The sequence below is a fragment of the Ambystoma mexicanum genome, chromosome 8 (genome assembly GCF_040938575.1).
Source record: "Ambystoma mexicanum isolate Mex_15411 chromosome 8, UKY_AmexF1_1, whole genome shotgun sequence".
Classification (NCBI taxonomy): Eukaryota; Metazoa; Chordata; class Amphibia; order Caudata; family Ambystomatidae; genus Ambystoma; species Ambystoma mexicanum.
Window position 1 is genome coordinate 1,068,980,417 of NC_090929.1, and position 17,306 is coordinate 1,068,997,722.

The 17,306-nt window shown below is 48.7% G+C and overlaps 1 protein-coding gene across 2 annotated transcripts in view; it reads left to right on the forward strand.

The window, feature by feature from the left end:
• The window catches only part of LOC138472732 (erlin-1-like), a 519,316-nt gene that overhangs the window by 419,122 nt on the left and 82,888 nt on the right, over positions 1 to 17,306 (forward strand). Inside the window, exon 11 of one of the 2 annotated variants that reach the window (XM_069611050.1) lies at positions 6,831 to 6,910. The exons of the other annotated variant lie outside the window; for it this stretch is intronic. Coding sequence (XP_069467151.1) covers positions 6,831 to 6,910 — 80 coding nt within the window. The remainder of the gene's footprint in view (positions 1 to 6,830; positions 6,911 to 17,306) is intronic. 2 annotated transcript variants of the gene reach the window in all.

The window sequence follows — 17,306 nt, forward strand, 5'->3', positions numbered from 1 at the left end:
CACAATATCTCCCTTCTCAAAGTCCCCTCACCAGAGTGCTGGACCGAAGACTCGAGGCGGATTGACAGGGCGGGAACAGTTCATCAATGGAGCTAAAAAAGGCATAAAAACTGCAGAAAAATGTGGGAGCACAAACAATTCCTTGCTGAGGGTCCTTTCTCTCTACTGATGCTGCAACATCACTTCCAGAGTCCTTCCTTTCGTCACCATGATGAAGTAATAGGAGACCGGGTGCACCACTGTTGCATCGTGAAAGAATCCAGCTGCATATTGTATCACTCCTCAGTTACTGTGGGGTTTGGGTTAGTACTTATATCAAGCAATTCTGTCGCTCCTGTGTTACTGGAGTGCTGAATCCGGTGTTTTTGGTGTTCACCCATACCATTTGCCTAGGCCTAATTCTTGTGCACTTACAGGGAGTCATTTCCAAAGTCCCTGATAACTTTTTGACCAACAAAAGCATTCTACTGACAATACTAAAAGTATCCTTTGAAACATTACCTTGTCTGCCTCTGTGGTTTACCTGCATTTCCTCATAACTGACTCTGAAACTGGTTGGGGGTGGACAGCTAAAGCCTTGTGGCCTACGAAAAGTATTTTAAGTCTATGAAAGTATCAATTGCTATTTCTGGTCCCAAACAACCCTTTTTATTCCTACAACAGAAAGTTTTCAGAGTGACTATCTGATTTTACTTACCATTGAACTGTTAATGAACTGTACATTTCATTGCTATTGGTTTACTCACCTGAAGTATTGCTGATGTATTCTATTTTGTTGAATAGTTTAAATAGTATTTACTTACTTGAAAATAACTTTGCTTTGTGTATATAAAATAAATATCTATTTTACTTTAAGTGTGAGAGAGTTTCTTTGGGCCTATGTATTTACTGAGTTCATTGTACTTACCTACAGCTCACATCCTTCTTGTAAGATAAGCCTGGCTGCTCTGCCATTCTACCAAACCTTTGGGTAGTACAGACTTGTAAGAGCTGGGGCCTGTATACCAAGGGATAGTTTTATAGAGTCTCACCTGTTGGTAGACTTTAGGAAAACTCCCCTAACACACACCGCATTGTACAATGCAGTGGGGATACTTTTGCATCACCCTAGCTTTTTACACATGGGATTTTTTTGTTACTTTTATATGTGCCTAAAGTCAAGCTGGGGACAGTAGTTACATTTGTCAAGTTGTTGCATTATTTTTGTTGTGCACATACATGTTTACCACGTATGGCTACTAAACGTGGCTAGTGCCCTAAAATGGCTGTGCCACAAGATTTTTGCTTGTTCTTTGGCCATTTTGTAGTTTGGCCTTCTTCCTGCCTTCTTAGGTCAGAAACGTAGTGGGCTAGAGTGATCCTGTGTGGCCCAAGAAGGGGGCTGGGACTGTCTACTGCTAGTCCATATCACTGGTGCGAGAAAGTCTGCTAATGAGGTGAATGTGAAACCAGTAGATGTCACTGATTGGACAACTACTGGCTGTTTGAATGGTGAGATCCTTACCATTGGTGGGCTTGGACTTGCTTCCAGCTCAGATTTTGGAAAAGAGTACAACTCCTACAGCCATTTCTTTACAACTACTTTGGAGCCAAGAATTCCTCTAAGAAGAACAGAATGTTGATGACCCGGCGACTACCCCTGAAATGGCCCAGCATCACCTTGTGTCCGGTACGGTGAAGCCCTACTCCTCTACCTAATGTCTGATGACCTGCAGCGGTGCTTCAGCCTGTCAACTAGTGGGATCGCCTTCTCAAGGATCCAGCCCTTAAGAGCTTTTGGAAGTGTCCCTGGAATGCCAGGTGGACTCGACAGCTCTCTCATGGGCTACCGCACCAGAACTGTTGCAATTCGAGTCCGGAACATTGGTGGGTGCCAGCTTATGCCACGAGTCGCTTTCTCCCCGAAATGCGGCTTCCTATCTTCAAGGGTACCTGTCCTTGAGTAGCTACAGTGATGGTGACTGGCCTTTGTAAACAGTCAACGTCGCTGGAACTCTCCTTCCTTGATCCTTTGGAGTGTCCTGAAGAGGTCTGCATCATTGGATTCTGTATCACTTTGCCAGAAGGGATTGCATCTGACCAGACCAGAAGAATCCTCAAACCTGCGACCCCTGAGCACCTCTCACCAGAACAAAGGGCGGAATATCAAGCCCCCCCAATCCCTCTATGATCAATTGCAACATCTGGGAAAATCTGAGTGTTGGAGGTTCAAAGTAAGCATACATGTGCCTTTTGCACCCCTCCCACCACACCACTGGGATAACATTGGGAACAAGTCCCTTTGTCTCCTGTGGTTGTCGAACCTCGGTCGAGTATCCTGCCCCTGGGTTAGCCTTGGGTCTGGAAGAAAGGAGAGAACTTGCCTATCCTTGGGTAAATTGTTATTGAACTTTTAAATAGTTTGAAACTAATCACCACAAGCCCATTGCATCCCTTTGTAAAGATAACTCATACCTGTGAGAAACATTGTGTTGGACCCTGTGACCTTTAAGCACAAGGCTCCATTCATCTTGGGGTTTGGACTGAGATTGTGTTTGGAATTGGTTCCTGTCATACTTCTGCATTTGCATCACTTATCTGCATTGTTTGATGAAGTATATTAAGTGAAACTACTGGTGATAGTATATATTCGTATTATAAAGTATTGTGTGATATTACTACCTGGTAGTTTCCCTTTTCAGTGTGTTCTAAAGGCCTAAATAAATAACTTCTTATAACTGAACAGGGGCATGGGAGCCCCTCTACTGAGAACGAACAAGGGTCAAATACTGTGTTCTTTGAGATTTCTCCCACTCTGAAGGGTCTACAGAAAGACAGAGATCCTTCTCATTGGGACCCCTGCTTTCCTTCTCACTCTGGCCGCTCGCCTTGGGCCCTCTTCCTTCGCTTTCCTGCGAGGCAAAACACCTTGGTGTCATCTTTCACTCCACTCTTTCTCTCCTCACATCTTGGATCTCGCCAAAAAGGTAACCAGCTGCACCTCCTCAAATGGACTCTTCCCTTTCTCACTTTCCCCCAGAAGCTCACTGTCCCCAGAGCCCTGGTTCTTTCTAGGCTGGACTACTGCAACATCCCCTTTCTCAATCTGCCTTCCTCTACTCTCTGCCCTCTGCAACTAATCCAGAACAGGACTGCAAGACTTATCCTTGGCCTCAAGTCCAGGGACTATCTCCAGCCCTGAAATCTCTCTATTGGCTCCCGGCGGCTGCCAGGATTAGGTTCAAGATCCTTTGCATTGTCCACAAGACTTTCTGGGGCCGGGGCCTGCACTACATCTAATGCTCCCTTCCAAAATGCCTTCCTTCTCGAGCCCTTCGCTCATCTACCTCCAACTTTAGAAGGGCTATACGCTTCTCCAGGTAGAGTGTGTGTTTAGATCTCTACTCTGTAGGTGCCTCTCTCTGGAACGGCATCCCTGCCCCTCTCAAACTTGAGCCGGACCACCTGAAGTTCCTGAAGCAGCTTAAAACTTGGCTCTTCTCCTTTACCTTCTCGCTCTCCCTCCCCTGCTAAGCTACCTGACTTACCTGTCTGCTGTACTGACCGGTTGCTTGGCTACCCTCAGGGTCTTACTGGGTACCAGGCTCTTTCTTGATCAGTATTTGTATTTGTATTTATTTATTTATAATGCGCACCAAACCCAGGGGTAACCAGGCGCAGAGGCAGCAAGAGGGTTGCAAAAACTTAGTTACATACAATAGGGTGAGGTCCCGCTGTGGTTACAATGCGGGACGTTTCACGCCGAAAATGAGGGGAGGAACATATACACTTTAAGCAGTACTATATACATATTTACATGCACTAAGGTGCGGAGTCAGGTGGTAGTGGCGCATCCAGGCATCGGACGGTCATTGGCTTAATGTCGTTATGAGTCAAGTGTTTTAAGCCAATGGATAGTTCTGGCTCTGAACTGTCGGTAGGGTAGGTCCTCCCTGCAGGTAGGAGGAAGGGAGTTCCAAAATTGCGCTGCTTTCACTGGAAAGCTATTGCCTCCAGACATAGTTCGTTTGAACCTGGGTACCAGAAGAAGGTTGGAATTGGCCGTTCGCACGGGGCGAGAGAAGGTGGGTCTAGTAAATCTGGAGATGAGGTATTGAGGGGCTGCTTGGTGGAGGCATTTATGAATCAAAGACACCGATTTAAGGAATATCTTGTCTTTGGTGGAGAGCCAGTTGACGGATCTTCTGGAATCAGAGATGTGGGCTTTCTTTGGGATACTGAGGGCAGCTCTAAGGGCGTTATTTTGGAGGATTTGGATTTTGTTTGAGATATATTTGTTACATCCTACATAAAGAGCGTTGCAATAGTCCAACTTGGACAGGATCAGAGCCCTGGCCAAGGTGGTACAGTTGGTAGGGGAGAGGAATGGTTTGGCTGCCCTAATGAGTTTGCAAGTGTACGCAGTGGCGGAGGCCATAGCGTTTACTTGTTTGTTGAAGGTGAGGGAGGAATCTAGATAGAAGCCAAGGGTTTTGACCTCCTTAGCTACCTTGATCTTGTTATCGTCGATTATGAATGAGGAGTATTTGTGGCCCAGCTTGTTGAGGTAGTGTGTTGAGCCAAGTATAAGGAGTTCCGTCTTGTCATCATTCAGGCATAGACCGTGTGTGGCCATCCATGCCTGGATGATGAGGTACACTTTATTAACGAAGGCCAAATCCTTGTCATAGTCCCCCGACAACGGGATGAGGATCTGGGTATCATCGACGTAATTTGTGTAGGTGATACCCAGATCGTCTAGATCATCAAAGAGAGGCTTCGTGAAGATGTTATAAAGTGTAGGGGAGACGCAAGATCCTTGAGGCACGCCGCAAGTGATGGGTGTAGGGTTGGCTGCTGCTGACAATGAAAAGACTCATCGTGCGGTTGTTAAGGAAGGATTGGATCCAATTGGTTGCTTCTTGAGAGAAGTGGGCAGCTTTTTGTAGGTGGTTGCACAAGATCTCATGGTCAACCAGGTCGAAGGCCGCAGAGAGATCAAGGAGTAGCAATAGTGCTGTCTTACCCTGGTCTCTCAGCTCGTCTATTTGTGCTTTGAGATCTATGAGTGCAGTTTCGGTTCCATGCTTTGGCCTGAAACCAGATTGTCGGGCGCCTAGGAGGTGGAAGTGCTCAAGGTAATGTTGGATCTGTTGGTAAGCTATTTTGTCGAGGATTTTAAGAAGGAATGGTACTGTGGTGATGGGGCGGTAGTTAGTTGGAGTGGATGGGTCTAAATTCGGTTTTTTAAGCAGAGGGAGGACCCAGGACTGTTTTAAATTGTTGGGTACGGAGCCTGATGTGAAAGACGCATTTATTAGTTTGGTAATAAATGGTGCGAGATCACGGGCTGCATCCTTTATCAGTTGAGCAGGGCATGGGTCTCCGTGGCAATTTGACGGTTTGAGGGTAAGAATGGTGTTTTCTACCTCTTTGGTGGATACTTTATGGAAATTAAAGGGGGGGTTGTGCGTTGGGGGAGCTGATTGGGTCAGGTGAACCCTATTGTGGATGTCAGTACTCAGCTTAGTAGAGGCGAGCAGAGATTCTTTTTTAATGCTCATCTTGGTCTTAAGGGAAGAGATTTTGTACGCTAGGGCATTTTGTATGCCCGTGCACCAGTTTTTATCTTTGATACATGAGTCAGGCACTTGAATCGGGGATTCAACCTCTTTAAGTCACCCTTGCACTGCCTCTGGGCCTACCATGCACTTAGGGGCTGTAACTCGGAGCATTGCTGGCCTGTTTTCCCCTCTCCCATGCACCCCCCCTTCACCTTGCACACCTCGTTCTTGCACTTGCACGATCTGAATGACACAAGGCCTAGTAAGATGGTTTGTCTTGTCTTATATATCCGATAACCACATTTGAGCTCACTGCACCCTTCACAGAGGAGAAATACCCATTCGCATATCGGTCTGGTCCCACCCCTAAGGGCTGTCCAGCACCGAAATGCTACCATCAGCAACCCCAAACACATGTTTCAGCCTTTTTGGGTATCCGCAGTGAGGTGAAACTGAGCCTCTCTAAGACACAGTGAGCAAGGGGTCCACGCCTGGATTACCTTGGGTAATTTAGGGTGAACCCCCAAGTTTTACAAATTAAAAACAGTGTAGGAGCACCTCTACTGAGAACGAACATGGGTCAAATATCCTGTTCTATGGGAATTCTCCCACTTAGGAGGATCTACAACCATGCTACCACACTCTTGTACATTTTTATAAAACTTGAGGTTTCACCCTAAGTAACCAAGGGTTATCCAGATGTGGCCCCCTTGCTCACTGTGCCTTAGAGAGGCTCTGCTTCACCTCACTGGGGAGCCCCAACAAGGCCGAAATACGTGTTGGGGGGTGGGTGTAGGGGGGGCTTCCTGATGGTACTCTTGTTCAGCGGAGAATTGCCTAGCATTTCGGTGCTGGACTGCCCTTGTGGGTAGGACCAGACTGAAATGCAAATGGAAATGTCTCCTCTGTGTAGGGTGCAGTGAGCTAGAACATGGTTGTAGTCCCTCCTGAGTGGAAGACATTCCATAGAATCGGTTATTTGGACCATGCTCTTGTATATTTTTATAACTGTCTAAATTGAATTGTGTATTATACTGTGTGGACTCATTGAGGGCTCTTGACCCCACTCACACTCTCCTGGGACGAACCCTTGACTGCTCTCCGTTGCTACCTTGATTGGGTTTTGGCTAACCTCTGAGTCCCCTGTTCACCATAACTAGAATGGCCTCGCAAAATCTGTCCACCATTCCAGATTCTAGAAATCCATCTCACCAGTACCTCTTCCATGCTGCCTCCTTTACCTCATGTCTCTGATTGTCTCACCTCAATGTCTGTGCTTGTTCTTAGATTCTGCCTATCTAGCCCGAGAGAGAGCAAAAGCTGATGCAGAGCACTACACAGCACAGAAATTAGCAGAAGCTAACAAGGTGAGCACTGTGTGACAGCAGCCAGTATGAATGAGAGATGAAGTAGTGTAGTACTCTTGTTACTGGGGATAAGACGTGAGAGGTGAGAACGCAACATTTTGCAAAGATTGCCAACCCACAATCCTGACAATGGCGGGCAAGATGTCTTCTCTATTAGGCTGGCAGTTAACAAACAGGAATTCGCCAAGAGTTTCAGATAAGAGTTTTGAGGAATTCCTTTCAAGGTCAAAACAGTGAAAATTTGAGTGCCTTTTAAGGCCGAGAAATCTGTGTCTCGCAGCAGACAATTGCGTGCTTGAGCCTTCTTATGTTCAGCTCTTAAGATGTTGATATCCCGACTACTCTGTATGTACTGTATGCAGCTCGTATTTTTGAATGATCTGTTCTTTTTGGGCAACTTTTCAAATTGTGTGATTCCTTTGCTGATTAACTCAGCTTCCTAACTAGTTGCTATTGCAGCAACCTTTTGGTGGACCTTTTTTAAAATAGGTTTTCGTCCAGGGCACCTTGCTCGCATGGCCTGCATAGACCAGAAAATTCACACTCTCACTGAGTTCCAAAATTTCAGGGTGCTGACGAATGAACCATAGTAGCGTTACTCGATGAACCTGCCTTTGGGGGAATCTGGCTGTTCAGAGTTTGTGGTCACCTATTGGGCGGAGTGGGCCAGAGCAGTTGAGTGGCACAAAGTGCTTGGGGGAGCAGCCATCTTTCGTGTTTTAGCCCTAGCTGTTCAAGTTTGAGTGGGGAAGCCTCATGATTGACGTTCCCATAATTGGGGGAATCTGTTTTCTGAAAATCACGTAGTGTTAGTCCGGGGAGGGGGAGATGAGGAAGATTTCCAGCACAGACTCTCCCATAAATACACATACATGAATGCTTCTTTGTCTCTGGGCTGTGAATCCTTGGTAACAGTAAATGTCCCAACAGATGCAACAAAGGTTACATATACAGTGTACCCACCCATTTTAATGTCTCCTTCCTTTACCATTGATGGGGAGAGGATTAGGCAATGCCCCGTAAACCATCTTCAGATTCTTAACTGGGCATCAGGTGCATCTGAGATTGGAGTCTCAATAGAATCTATTTTTTTTCTGACAGTTAAGAGAAAACCCTTTTTTGTTTTGTAGGTTGGCTACTGTGCTCCTGCATGCTCTGCTGTTATGGTCTGTAAACGTGTGCAGCTGTTTCATTTGTCTAACTGGAAACAATAATGTGCTTAACCTTGACACCTTTGCATTATGTTCGACAGATGGAAAGGGACTTCTTTCCCATAAATGATTGTGGAAAAGATTCCCACAATGTCTGCAGTTATTGTCTTCGTCCCTATCGTAATGTCAGCAAGGGAATCTCTTACAGGACACTTGCCCAAAGACTGAGGTGTCTCCTTATTTAATGTAGGGATGATGCCATCTTTGGAAGGAGTCTATTAAAACACCCCCTGTATTCCATTCTAGATGCAGAGCCAAAGAAGAGCAAACGCCACCTAAAATGAGAGCACAATTTGGGGAATAATCACTTGACCCCTCAAGTTTCCCCCTAGAGTGTGTAAAAGGCCTGCTCCTCCTCTCGCAAAAAAACATCTCTCTCGTTTTCTTTTTTTTTTTTTTCTTCTCACCCGGCCTGCAGAAAGCCTTCCAAAATGGTTTCTGGCTTCCTGTCAGCCTAGTTGAGGAGAGACACTACAGACACTATCTGTCAAGACGTAGGTTAACGCGTGGACTAAAGTACCTCCGTCCCCAAGCACCAGCCAGGGAGATATCTACACGCTGACCGGTTATTGGGGCCACAAGTGGCTAGAACAGCAGCACCGGGTCCCCAGGTAGCTGCAAAGTAAACAGATCGGGTTAGAGACAATAAAGTGAGTGACTAAAGGAATGTAGAGCCAGGAAAATCACCTACCTATAGGGAGACCGTGATCAGGCACTGAAGTGGGGGAGGATGAAGAACTCCCAATATACAGGAGACGCTCCCCCCACTCAGTGTGGTGCAGTGTAGATAACAAACAGGGTCCAGCAGCCAGTAAGGAGTACTAGTGAGAGAGGATGCAAGGAGCAAGCCCACCAGAGGAGCAACGTGGGTATCTAGAGAAATCCAGGGAAAAACCAAAAGGAAGTTCAGTTCAAGGCACAATGTGAGGGATCCAAAGGCAGTCCAAGAGGCAATCCAAGGTCAAGCACTGAAGCAGTCAGATGAGGAATATTCCGAGTAACCCAAGTTCAGGAAGGTCCAAAAAAGCAGTCCAGAAGAGCGTAGCCAAAGGTCAGGTACCAAGAAGTCAAACGGCAAAAGCAACAAGGAATGCCAAATGCCAGCCGAAAATACAGCTGAGAAGCAATGGATACCGTGCAGTGCGTTTGTTTTATACTTGTTCACTTGGCAACTAGTCACGTGACTACTTACGTGTCACGTGAGCGGAGACAAGCGTTCCCTATATATCGAACAGTCGCAAAGGCAACCGCCATCGAGGCCGTGGCTTGAATCGCAATTGACGTGACCTCTGTGAGAGTCCAGTGCCCCCACCACGACGAGGAACATGGGCGGTGGAAATTGCTGGGCCAGGACGAAAACTGAGTCAGCGGGGAGCTGGATGGCTGGGGGTAAGCCGACGGCGTGGCTGGGTAGTAGATGGATGCGTTACACCATCCACAGACAAACAACGGTCTATTTATATAAATGGCATTAATCTTCAAACTAATCTAGTCCTTCCTCCATTAAGACACAGTTGACTGGCACTTCTGGAAAATCAGTCTATCATCCATCCTGTAGCCTTTTGATGGCCTCTTCGTTGACTGTCTCGCCAGCAGAGCATATCCTGTCCATGGCAAGGACACTAGTTGAAAGCAACATTTTAATCGGAAATCCCATTGGCTTTGAGTTATAATGCAACTCTTGGAACCTAACATCCCCTCTATCATAGAGCTGACCAATTTGCAGTGTTTATTTGTGAGCCACTGTCAATATGCATTTTCCTTGGAGTATGACACAAAGGACGATATGCTGCAAACACTTGCTGTCCAAGGAATCCCTTCTAAGACGTGAGTAAGAGGGTGTTTAAGAAGATGAGGATGATTTTCTTGCTCCGTTACTAATATCCTTAGAAAGTAATGCAAGAATATGAAAGATGCAAACAGTAGAAAGCTTTGCTGCTCCATCACACCGTCCCAAGCATCAAACCGCTAATGTTGCATCTAGCCTCCTGCAGAAATGAAAACTTGTTCCAACTCCACTCCATGATTTGGGTAAGAACGAGCCTGCAAGAATACTTGCAGATGCTAGCCTTCCTCCGTAAGATAAACGCATAACTGGCATGGGCAAAGGCACTAAGGATAAGGTAAGATTGCTAGTGTGTCCCCTTCCTCCAGTCCTTTAAGCAAATAAATTATCATCTGTTTCTTCTGAAGACATAGAAGTAAACATCTATGTGTGGGAGTATCAGGGAAAGCAATACATATACCCTTAATGTGAATTAGGGTGAATGAAAAGAGGCCTAGGAGGGTAAGATTGTGTTCTTGGTTGTCCCATGGTTAAGATCAGCAAATGCATCCTTTCTACTAACCTTCAAGAGGTTATATCCAACTCTATATCCCCATTCTATAAAGAGAAACCGAGTTTGTATTAAATGCCAGATCTTCCTGCGGCCCTACATTGAACTGGAGCCTGGCAAACTGTACACAATCTGATTTCAACCAGCGTCTTGTGACCGCCTTGGGTGAGGAGTCATCAGATGACGTCAAGCAAAGAGCTATAGTTCAAAGGTTTTTGTTGAAACCTGCAGAATGTATGGGATTAGGTTAAACTGGGGCCAACTCTTGAATTAGGACAAAATGTCAGCTAGATAGACTTACCTATAGGTCTGTATTGCTTACCTCAATCACTTAGACTCCACCTTCCCGATGGGCACAGTTACTCAGTCCTTTGGGTTTTAAATGTCTTGTATGTTTTTCTTGGTTGATGTTTTGGCTTTCCTATAAATTGACAGATTGTTGCAGTCTTTTGGTTGACTTGGGCAAAACCTTGCCACCAGCAGCCTTGATCACTTTGGTCGTTCAAATGTGGGCCTGGCGTCAGACTCTTTAAGCTCTTTAAGAGATTGTGTTGGGTCCTGAAATGTCATGGCTAATCCCTTTGGAGGTATGTCAGGATTTCCCTTGTGCTTGCTCCTCCACCAATATGGAGAATCCAGGAACTTAATTACAACCAAACTCTTCTCTTGGTATTCCTCCCCCTTTCTGGTTTCAAGTGCCCTGCACATCTCTAGGATTCTCCCCTGTTGTTTCTCTCTGGCGTTCCACTATGCTCGAAGGTCTTCCTCCTCTACCCTTTTTGCTCTTAGTGTTGGTTTTTGCTCTGCCCTCTCTGATAACTCTTTTCCCTTATTGCCATCTTCTCTGGCCATGCTCTTCTCTCAAACCTCCTTTACCTCCTCCCCTCTCAATATCTTCCCACCTTGCCACTCTGCAATGCAGTCTTTCACTGCACACTTCCAACTGGGCTCACACCAAGCTGGACTCTTTTATACTCATGCGAAATGTGCCACGTAATGCACAACTGCTTGAGGGTTCTCAGGTGGGTTAACTTCCTGAGCGTGCTTGCTGGTTGGCCTGCATGTGGTGAAGCTGCAGAACTGATAGCGGATTGTAATTTCCTCTCTTGGGTTTGTGTCTTGCTCCACTAGCCGAGGTTATTTTGACCGGGATCTGTCATCTTGGCACTGTCTTTTGTACTAACTCGGTCGCTGCCTACCGGCCACATCCATTCCTCCTCGATTTGGGTGGTTGGTTAGCGAAGGACTGTCATTAAGCTCCCTCTGTGAATGCTGGCTGAGCTAGGTTGCATAGGATTTTCTTATTCATGCAGGACTATGTGAATGTCGGCAAAGCGGCTTCATAGGGTTGTACGTAAAGAAAAATTGCAGCTCTGTCTTTGTTGAAACTAGTTCTCTGTAGTAGTACTTATTTTTGCTCCAGACACCCCCGATAAGAGGATCTGTGTCCTACTGGGGCCGGATTGTCAAATCCCCTTGTTTTTAAACAAATTTCTTTCTTTTCAGTAGTTGTAGATAGTCCTTCCACGTGCAGGGGGCCTTCTTACCACCGCACAGTGGTCTCATCCGGGGTACAAGGTGAATAAAAGAGAAGGCTATGGATAGCACCCTTCTCCAGCATGGGGTCTGGCATGGATTCACATGCTCATGAATATTCCCCGTCGTCAGGCTGGGAATCCTCGGTAAAGAAAAAACCAGTATCAGTTTCGTTTCTGATCTGTCTTTCGTAGTAATAACCAATCACTGGTCTCTGCGTCATACTGACCACAGCCAATGACTGCCCTCTACCTAAGCACCGCCTCTGGCAGCCATCTTCAGATTTTTACCGCACGTTCATGTGTTGGGATCCTCGTGCTATTGCTCTCGAGCGTTAGTGCTATTTTTTCGCGTTCAAAGAAGGTGCCCGCGCGTCCCCCCCGTGGCCAGGAAAGAACTTCACGTCCCTCAACTTCTCCTGGAGGTAAAGGCGATGCTCAGAAAGGGCGCCATCGAACTCGTCCCAAAGAGGCTTCGGGGCTCCGGAGTCTACTCGAGATACTTCCTCGTGAAGAAGAAGACGGGAGGATGGCGCCCCATCCTAGACCTGCGACGTCTGAACAAGTTCATCAAGGCGCAGAAGTTCCGTATGGTCACCCTCCAGCACGTCCTGGGTCAGCTGGAGGAAGGAGACTTCCTATCGTCGTTGGATTTGGAGGATGCCTACTTCCACATTCCCATCCTAAAGGGGCACCGCAAATTCCTCAGATTCGTGGTCCAAGGGCGTCATTACCAGTTCAAAGCCCTTCCCTTCGGACTACGGTCGGCACCCAGGGTATTCACCAAGTGCCTTGCACCGGTGGCGGCGCAGCTGCGCCGCGAGGGGATTCACGTCTACCCCTACCTGGACGACTGGCTCATCCGCGCCAAGACGAGGGAGCTCGCCGTGGTCCACACGGCAAGGACCGTCCAACTCCTCACGGACCTGGGATTCTCCGTGAAATACGCCAAATCCCACCTGGTGCCCGCGCAAGTCGCACTGTTTCTGGGAGCGAGGCTCGACACAGTGTCCCTTCTGGCCTCCCCGTCGGAGGAGAGGACCAGGACCATCTTGGGCAAGGTGCAACGGATGTTGGTGGCCGACGCGGCCAAAGTGAGGTCCATCAAGTCCCTCCTCGGGATGATGTCTTCCTGCATCTACCTCATTCCCATGTGCAGGCTCCGGATGCGCCCGTTGCAAGAATTCCTGGATGCGCGCTGGATCCAGAGGACGGGCAGCTTCGAGGAAAGGATCAAGCTCGACGAGAGTTTCCGGCGAGCGATACGGTGGTGGGGCACCCGCGCGCATCTGACGGCGGGCATGGACTTCCAGACCCCAGCCCACCAGGAGACTGTGACCACGGATGCCTCCCTGGAAGGGTGGGGAGCGCACACCGAAAATCTGCACGCAAGGGGACTCTGGCTCCCGACGGAGAAGTCCCTACATATCAACGTCCTGGAGCTCCGTGCAGTGTTTTGGGCCCTCAGGTCCTTCCTTCCGTCCCTCAAGGGCAAGGTGGTGAGGATCTTCACCGACAACACCACCACCATGTTTTACATCAGGAAACAGGGCGGAACCAGGTCCCCAGCGCTGTCCAAGGAGGCGCAGGACCTGTGGCATTGGGCCGTCGCCCAAGGGATTTTTCTGGTGCCGTTTCATCTGGCAGGGATAAAAAACACCATCGCCGACTCACTCAGCAGGGAGCTGCGCTCGTGCCACGAGTGGGAGCTACGGCAGGATCTGGTGGATCGCCTCTTCCGACGGTGGGGCACACCCCAGATCGACCTGTTCGCGACGGCGACGAACACCAAGTGCCGGAGGTTCGCCAGCAGGTTTCCCCAGACGAGGAGCATGGGCGATGCTTTCTCGTTCCCCTGGGAGGGCCTGTTCCTCTACGCGTTCCCTCCCTTGCCTCTGCTAATCCGGCTCATCAACCAGCTCAAGAGGTCACGGTGCAGGATGATCCTCGTCGCACCTGCGTGGCCGAGGCAGATATGGTTCCCGGACCTTCTGGACTTGTCAGCGTCCCCGCCGATCAAGCTGCCGGCGGACGCGGATCTACTCTCCAGGGAAGGAGGCGCCATCCTCCACCACGACCCGAAGTCGCTGAACTTGCAGGCCTGGCTCCTGCAGCGCTAGAGTTTGGAGGATACGACATACCGGCCGATTGCAGAGAGGTTCTTGCAAAGGCCAGGGCGTCCTCGACTCTTAAATGCTACGGACACAAATGGAAGAGGTTCTCTGTCTGGTGCCACGCACAGAAGATTAACCCTCTACGGATTACGGCTCCCCAAGTACTGCCGTACCTGCTGACGCTGGCCAAAGCTGGTCTGGCACACGCGTCCATCAAGATTCATCTTGCTGCGATCTCCCGATACACCAGAACCACGGGCCGGACGTCCATGTGGTCTCATCGTCTGGTGAAAGAGTTCATGAAGGGACTGTTCAGATCGTTCCCGCCGGTGAAGGCTCCGGCCCCGGCGTGGGAGCTCAACGTGGTGCTGACCAAGCTCATGGGACCTCCGTTCGAGCCTCTGCACTCGGCCCCGTTGAAGTTTCTATCGTGGAAAACAGCTTTTCTTGTGGCCATCACCTCCGCACGACGAGTGGGAGAGATCCAGGCCCTTTCCTGCAAGGCCCCGTACTTGACTTTCCACGACACGAGGGTAGTGCTCAGGACGCACCCCTCCTTCATGCCCAAGGTACCGTCGGACTTCCATCTCAACGAACCCTTGGTGTTACCTGTGTTTTTTCCGTCGCCTTCGTCGCCGGCTGAGAGGACTTTGCACTCGCTGGATGTAGCTAGAGCGCTGAAGTTCTACATGGACCGCACGAGGGGTTTTCGGAAGACGTCACAACTCTTTGTGAACTTTGGACCTGTCAATCAGGGGAAGGCTCTCTCGAAGGCTTCCATCTCCAGATGGCTCTCCGGCTGTATCATGTGCTGTCACCGGTTGGCAAACCGACCGCTGCCTGGCCGTCCGAGAGCCCATTCCACCAGAGCGATCGCAGCTACCACGGCGTTCCTATCTGGTGTGCCCCTGCTGGACATATGCAGGGCTGCTACGTGGAGGTCGACGCACACCTTCACGAAATTCTACTGCGTCGACCGGGATTCCAGGGAGGAGTCCAGGGTCGGCCAAGCAGTGCTGCGCAACCTGTTCGCCTAAGGTGAGCCTGGTGAGGAGGTAAGATGCTTAATGTTGAGTTGATGTGATGCTTAATGTTGAGCCTTTGCCACCTCCCGTGGTTGTGCATGTGTGTACTGCTATGTATTCTTTATTCATGAGCATGTGAATCCATGCCAGACCCCATGCTGGAGAAGGAACAAGTTACTTACCTGTAACTGTTGTTCTCCAGCATGGGTCTGGCATGGATTCACATGCGAACCCTCCCGCCTACCCCTCTGCGGCTCTTCACTTGGTCATACTGCCACTTCACGTGCTTCCAAATCTGAAGATGGCTGCCAGAGGCGGTGCTTAGGTAGAGGGCAGTCATTGGCTGTGGTCAGTATGACGCAGAGACCAGTGATTGGTTATTACTACGAAAGACAGATCAGAAACGAAACTGATACTGGTTTTTTCTTTACCGAGGATTCCCAGCCTGACGACGGGGAATATTCATGAGCATGTGAATCCATGCCAGACCCATGCTGGAGAACAACAGTTACAGGTAAGTAACTTGTTCCTTATACCTCCTCATTGATGCACTTATGTAGCGGGTGGTGGATGTCCCTGGTCTTCCCATTTTCTAGCCTAAGGCATGCGTTTTTCATAACATGTACATTGACATGTCTGGATGGCATCCTGAGGACCTGTCTATCATTTTGCTTGCATCGGATCCTGAAGGTTTGCCCAAGTATTCATCTTTGTTACATCAACTCTTTTTAAACCATAATCTTATACCTTAAATACCGATTTTATGTAATTTTTGTATTTTTATGGCCACTTGCACACTTTAATTAAATTGGAAATAAATGTGAGTATTGCCATCCCTGAGAGCGGTTGCAGTAAGTCGCCTTACTGAGCATCACTGCCAGACAGGTCATCCTCCCCATCAAACTCTTGCAGGTTAATTAGTTGTCATGATGCCTACCACCAGGCCAGGCCCAGCACCCCTGGAAGCAGGCATCATGCCCTCGGGTAAAAGCCCAGCGGCCCCTTATAGGGGCTCTTTGGACTCAGTCCTGGCGCCTTTGGCGCCAGGCTCATAAAGGGAGGTGTTTTGTGCACTTACCTGATGCAGACCATGCTGCACGCTTCAGGCCTCCCTGAGACCTGAAAGGGACTATTTTTTCATAGGGACTATTTTTTCACTCGGGCGTGGCCAGGGAAGGATACATACCTAGTTGGGGAAGGATACATACCTGGGACTTCTTTGGAGGCTATTTAAGCCACGCCCAGACAGCAGCTCATGCTTCGCGTTGTTCTGCTTCCTGCAGCTTAACGCTCACCGTGTCTGCTCCTGCTCCTGGACTCCAGCCACGCCCGCCTCGAACCTGGAAGACCTGCAAGGAAGGAAGAGAATAGAAAGGTGAAAACTAAGGACTATTTCAAACTTCTTACCTGCATCCGGAATCTTCTCGCCAGCATCCCTGAAGAAAGACTTCCATTTAAAAGCATTGCGTTGCTCGCTGCAGCGCCACGCTTCACTCACCTGTCCTCAAGACATCTCCCGGCTCCATCGCGGCTGTCAGCATCGGACGCCACATCTCTGCACCTAGGGGAGAGAGGAAGAAACAAAAGGTGAGCAGAAGGAACACAGAAGGAAAGCCTGATTAACAGCCATAATACTTACCGGCTTTTCTTCCACATTTCGGGTCGGTGCCGCCCCGTTGGCAGGTACCGTACCCCGGCCCCTATGGGGAAAGGACAAGAGACATTTTTGGGGAATGATGAGGACATTTAGAGGGATCGCCCTCATCACTACTCACCTCGGCAGTTTAACCCCTCGACGCATCGCCTTCATTCTGCACCTGAAATAAAGGACAGATCACAGGTTAGAAAGACAACATAAAGGGGGGCCTCACTTGAACTTTGAACTTCCATACTTACGGCGCATCGCTCAGGAAAGTCAAGTGGATTTTGCCAGCGCCATTCTGAAAACCAGTGAAGTAACTGGACGAACACGCGCCCCTGCACCAGAAGCAGGATGGAGAGTTCATCCTTCCAAACCATAAGGTGAGCTTAAACCGGGGTTTGGAGGAAGTTAGAGAGGAACAAAGGGGGAAGGGGGAAAGGGGGGAGCTAGCACACTATTCTGCAGACTGTTAATCCCCTTTCTCATCTGCAGAAGGATATTCCTACGGGCCAGGCAAGCACGATTTGGAGGTC